This window comes from Ipomoea nil, unplaced genomic scaffold (assembly GCF_001879475.1).
Source record: "Ipomoea nil cultivar Tokyo-kokei standard unplaced genomic scaffold, Asagao_1.1 scaffold2516, whole genome shotgun sequence".
Taxonomy (NCBI): domain Eukaryota; kingdom Viridiplantae; phylum Streptophyta; class Magnoliopsida; order Solanales; family Convolvulaceae; genus Ipomoea; species Ipomoea nil.
In genome coordinates, this window is record NW_017618944.1 from 306,250 (window position 1) to 311,847 (window position 5,598).

The 5,598-nt window shown below is 37.1% G+C and overlaps 1 protein-coding gene across 1 annotated transcript; it reads right to left on the minus strand.

The window, feature by feature from the left end:
• Nucleotides 1-2,677: 2,677 nt before the first annotated feature.
• On the minus strand, nucleotides 2,678-4,064 carry LOC109153614 (zinc-finger homeodomain protein 9-like). The gene has a single exon (XM_019301468.1). The coding sequence runs from the start codon at nucleotides 3,818-3,820 to the stop codon at nucleotides 2,903-2,905; it is 918 nt and encodes a 305-aa protein (XP_019157013.1). The 5' UTR covers nucleotides 3,821-4,064; the 3' UTR covers nucleotides 2,678-2,902.
• Between the last annotated feature and the right edge of the window lie 1,534 nt (nucleotides 4,065-5,598).

Here is a 5,598-nt window from a genome sequence, read left to right on the forward strand (position 1 = left end):
TATGAAGTCTAGTTAATGGGATAACAATTGATTTTTTTAAGTCAATGATAAAGTTACAAATATCAATAAAAATCTCATCTTATATACTGTGTTGTGATTAATTGTCAAATTACGAATTCTTTTAATTAGATAGTTAATGAATCACAATAAATGTTGGTATATAGTATAATTCTTCCAAAAGGTTGAACTCCCGCCCTAAGGGCTCCACACCCGACCTGACAGAGTATTTGGGAGGATGTAAATTATGATAACTCAATTCTGATCCGAGCATGTAAATCATGGTAACTCAACTGAACATGAATCACAGAGGCTAGACCTTTGCTTACTGCACACAAGGAGCCTCCCTCACTTTGAGAGATAGCTCCCACACTGCTGCTGGTAAGACTCGATTCCTGATAATTCTTCCAACTTTTCTTTTATGCATAGATTATGACTTAATAGATAGAGGTTTATATTACCAAAATCAATCCCACCAAACATCACTAACACGGCAATAATCCAAGAATGCTTGAAACCTAATTTAAAAAATCATTATGTAATATCAAATATTATTAATTTAGTACACAAATAATATATTTTTAATATATTAAAAATATATCTTATATTTATAAAAATACATTATTCGTGTACTAAATATACATTATATTATATAATATACATTTAATACACAAATAATATACTTCCTTATTTCATTCTGTGGACTGTACATCGTCAACGTGGCTTATTTTGGGCAAATTCATCATTTCTATATTACTCCGTACCTAAGTTTAATTATTATGCAAACAGTAAACATATATTTTAACAAACTAAGCTCATAAAACTTGTTTTATTAGCAAGCTAAGTACTCAAACTTTATGAGAAAGGGATGTTTTCTTAATCCACCACAATTAGCACTTGTTCAAAACTTTGTCTATATTATATTATTTTCTACAAAAAGCATTTAATAATATAATATTTTTCTTTTTTCTTTCTGCATAAAAGAAATACCCCTATTAATTACATCTAAACAAAATAAAAACAAACTTAGCCATTGTAACATCGTAACTAATTCGTAAAGAGTTTAGTCATTTCATATTTTTTTTTTAATAACGAAGGAAACTCGTACGCAGTCACTAACTGAGGGTGTGCATTGAGTAATTTTCGTCTAGTAATCATCGTCGGTAAAAGATCACAAAGAGATAAATCAACATAGGTTACCTAAGTTACTTTTAAATAATCGATTTAAATTAAAAAGATCATGCAATAAGTTACTCCTATTAAAAGTTGAACTTGTAATGTAAACAATATAATATTTAAAAGTTAAATACAAAGTAATTAAAAAAGAAAAAGCTACATTGGCAAAACTGATTTTACCAAATATTATGTCATAACTTTACAACATAGTTAACAATATCACATGTGCGGATTTGGTGTAAAATAGTGGGTGAAAAAAAAAATGACAATTTCTGAAGTCCAAACTTTGGTGATTTACACAAGCCTTAGGGCAAATTATACCATCGAACACAAATTGTGGACCTTCTTTGTTTGCAATTGACATATGCTGACAGGCAACAATTTATGTATCTATAAATAAATTGAAGACACATAACATATTAACTACATACACATAATATGATAACTATAGACACATAATATGTTAACTGAAGATACAATGTTATATGTGCAGATATGGAGTAAAATAGTGGGTGAAAAAAATGACATTTTCCAAAGTCCAAACTTTGGTGATTTACACAAGACTTGAGCATATAAGACGTGGGGGCAAACTCCCCAAATTTGTGTATTTTATTTTTCACAGCTCCGTACTACACACACTATGCTGCTCGCCTGCTCCCTGATTAACATGACAACAAAAACATCAATAAAACATTTAAGTGAATAACAAAGATTTCACCGGACTTAGTTTAATGGTTTAGTAAGCGATCATGTAGAGATTATATCTAAAGTGGGTATCAACATTTAGTTCTGTCTGCTGAGTTATTGAGTTACCCTGATTTACGGCAAATTATATTGTGCACCAAGGCACAAAAATGTATTGTGTGCCCTGGCCCAAAACGATGTCGTTTTGTTTTTTGTTTTTTTTGGAAATTCTGATTCCCGTGTTTGCTTTAACTTCTTAAAAAAAAAAAAAATCACATGTTTCAAATATACATAATTGTATAACAGAATACACAAATTCCGTCACGTCAACTCTCCACACAACTTAACAAAACAACGTCGTTTTGCGCTGTGCAGAGCGCATAATGCATTGTGCGCCCGCCCTGGTGCACGATATAAGAATTACCTGATTAGCATCATCCCAAATACTGCTATGTTGGGCCAGGATTAGGGATTCAACTTTTTTAGAGACCAATAACAAAATTCAAGAAAGAAAGAAAAAAAAAAATCAACAAACCAATTACATTTATTAAGAAGAAAGTAACATGATTAAGAATATTATACTTCAACTTTTAATGAATGTTTAGTCTACTTTGTGCTGCTTCTTCTGAGACAGGAATATAATCAGAAGAATCACTATGCTCTCTTCTTCCTTGGTTTTTTTAAATGCACAGTCACAGAACCAAATCTGATTGCATATCTGATCTGCAGGCAAAACTCGAATAATCACACAAGGAAAACACATATGCAAATTTATTGGATGAAGATGCGAATCAAAAACAAAAATAAACAAATTAAATTCCGCATCAGAACCAAGAAAATTCTCCATTATACTGTTATCCTTAGCAAATTTGAGCACTAATACAGCAGAACAAAGAAACACTACTGCTACTAATAATAATAATCTGTAGCTAATCAAGAACAATACCAGCCTGGGTGTCTTGTGTTTTCTCTTTTTTTATCTGGGACTATTCTAGCTAACACGTTTTATTCAATTTTACCATTCTCGGGTTGACAGGAGCTTAGATTACGAAGAAGAAGATGACCCATTAATGGCGATGGTATCTTCGCTGTTACGGAGAGGCTGGTGGTTGTGGTTGTCATTGCCGTTGCTTTCTTGATGGAGGTTGAATTGGGATTCTGGGTTTCTACTGGCGATGTGAAAATCCGAACCATTAACGTTATCAATGTGGTTTGTGGCGTTGGATTGGGATTGAGATTGAGATTGATCTGTTTTGCAGAGGGTATGGGTGTTCTTGTTGTTATGCATCCATACCTTTAGAACCCCTCTTTCCACGCCTACTTGGGAGCAGAACTGGTTGATAAGCTCTTCGTCTCGCTTCTGAATCTTCCACCCAACTTTATCGGCGAATTCCAGCATTTTATGTTTCTGATCTTGGGTGAATTTTGTTCTGAATCGCTTTCTCCCGCTAGCGGAGATTGGGGTGTTGCTGTCTGTGGGGGGGCCAGAAAAGGCGGTGCTGAGAGCGAGGAGCATGTGGGGGGCGGAGGAGGAAATAGGCGGCGGAGACAGGGAATTGGGGCTGCCGTGATTCGGCGGCGGAGGGTGGTGGCGGTGGAGGGATTGGTACTCGAGAGTGGGTGTGGGTTTCGTCTCCTCCGGCTCACGGCGGTGGAAATTGCGGTGGCATCCACAGGCGGCGCATTTAAGCAAGGTGGGGTTGGAGGAGGCGGTTGGGGAGGGCATGAACTCGCCGCAGCCGTCCACGGCGTGGCCACCCAGACTAGCGGCGTGGTTCTTGAGGCATTCTTTGTAGGTGGCGGCGTGGTGGTGGTGGTGGTGGTGAAGGGGATTATGACGCTTCAGAACACCGTTGCTGCTAAAAGATAAGGGCTTGGGATGGTGGAGAAGGCGAGTGGGAGTCTCGGTTTCAGCTTCTGGGGTTTTCACAATATTATTGCTCCCTACACCCCCTACCTCCATGCTTCTTCTTCAAACATCTAGCGCTGGAACGAGGTGGGTGCTTTACTTTAAGTTCCAGATAGATAGATAGATATCTCAGCCCCCAACCTTTTTACTTTTAATCCTTAACACCGAACAATTAGACGTAGGGTTAAGATTGCACAGGAAAACCAACCATGAGAGAGAGAGAAAGGAAGAAGGGAATTGGAAATGAAGGAAATGAAGGAATGGGTTAACTTTGGAATTTGGGTTGGGGAAGTTGATGATGCCAAAGGGAACAGGGTGAGGGGTAGATGGATGACTCTGATGATATACAGCAGGCACACGAACTTAACTTAATGGTTCATTAAACAGTATTTTGGGATCGAACATTAACGGTAATGGTCAAGTCTTTTGAGTTATTGAGTCATCATGATTTACATCCTCTCAAATACTCTGTGGACTGAGGTGTATGGATCTTTGGGGTGGGAGATTCAATATTTTGGGAGAAGAGTATACGTTGTATAGATCCATACGGGCTTAACCGAATAGTTTAGTAGGTAATATTTGAGAGAAGGTATTAAAATTTGAAATTCAATAGTGGCAGTATGCGAATTATGCTTAAAATGAACAGATTTCTTGTACGTACCGACATTTGGCCTGTTGAACCGTTGAGTTATAGCAATTTACTTCCTTCTACATATTCTGTCAGGTCATGTATGAGTCTTTAGTGTTGTGGGGATTCAGTTTTTTTGGACAATAGTATAGGTTGTATAGCTGTATAGTGTATGTGGAGTGTAGATAAAAGGGATAAATGTTTCAAATTTAGTAGCAACAATATGCATATTATGTTTAGAGTGGATAAATTCTTTGTATGTATTGGCATTTGGTCTTGTTGCTGAGTTGAGTTATTGTAATTTACTTATTTCCATCCCGATAAAGCATTTGAGAGGATATAAATCACAGTGACTCAATGGTTCAGCGGACATGACCAAATGCCGGTGCGCACAAGAAATTGCCCACTTTAGACAAAATTTCCATGTCGCCGTCGAAGTTCGAACCTTGGTCTCTTCTACATATTCTGTCAGGTTAGAATGTGAGAGACTTTAGAGTTGGGGATTCAATTTTTGGGAGAATAGTATAGGTTGTATAGCTGTATAGTGTATGTGGAGTGCAGATAAAATTAAAATTTAAAAAAAAAAATCTTGGGTGTTTGTGGACATAAAAAAAAAAAAAAAAAAAATTGTGGATTGTGACCCTGGTTGGTTTCTGTTTCTAATCTTAATCATCCATGGTTGAGATTGGTGCAGAGTGGTGACCCCACTTAAGAGTCATGTGGGTAATAAATACAGTAACCTCTAGTGGACTGGGTAAATTAATGGCAATTCTGATCCTAATACTGTTGTACCTCCCCCCATTACCATTAGTAGCCTCAACCAACCTTTCCTTAATTCCTTTGACTCACTGCATTTTCTAGCTTTTGTCTGCATTATTTGCCATTAATACTCACTAAATTCCACTCATAATCCTAATCTCTACTTTACTATCTTCATCTATCGTTGCGTAATCAACCTGCCAATTTATATCATGGACCAGGTCCATATTGTATTATGTACCATGGATCAAAACAACCAGATACAGAATTCATACCCGTAATGTATTAATGAGGATTATCTCCCTACGAGCTATTCATTGTGTTTCGGTCGGTCCAGACCTCCGACCCGAGTAGAGTCTGACTCAACCACCTCCGGGCTAAAATAGGTAACTTTCCGACCTTGAGCCCCAAGCATGTGCTAAGTCGGGGGTAGGCGGGTTAGAGA

Bases quoted from the DNA above. Each gene is read 5' to 3' on its own strand.
- LOC109153614 (XM_019301468.1), bottom strand. From the start codon at position 3,820: ATGGAGGTAGGGGGTGTAGGGAGCAATAATATTGTGAAAACCCCAGAA.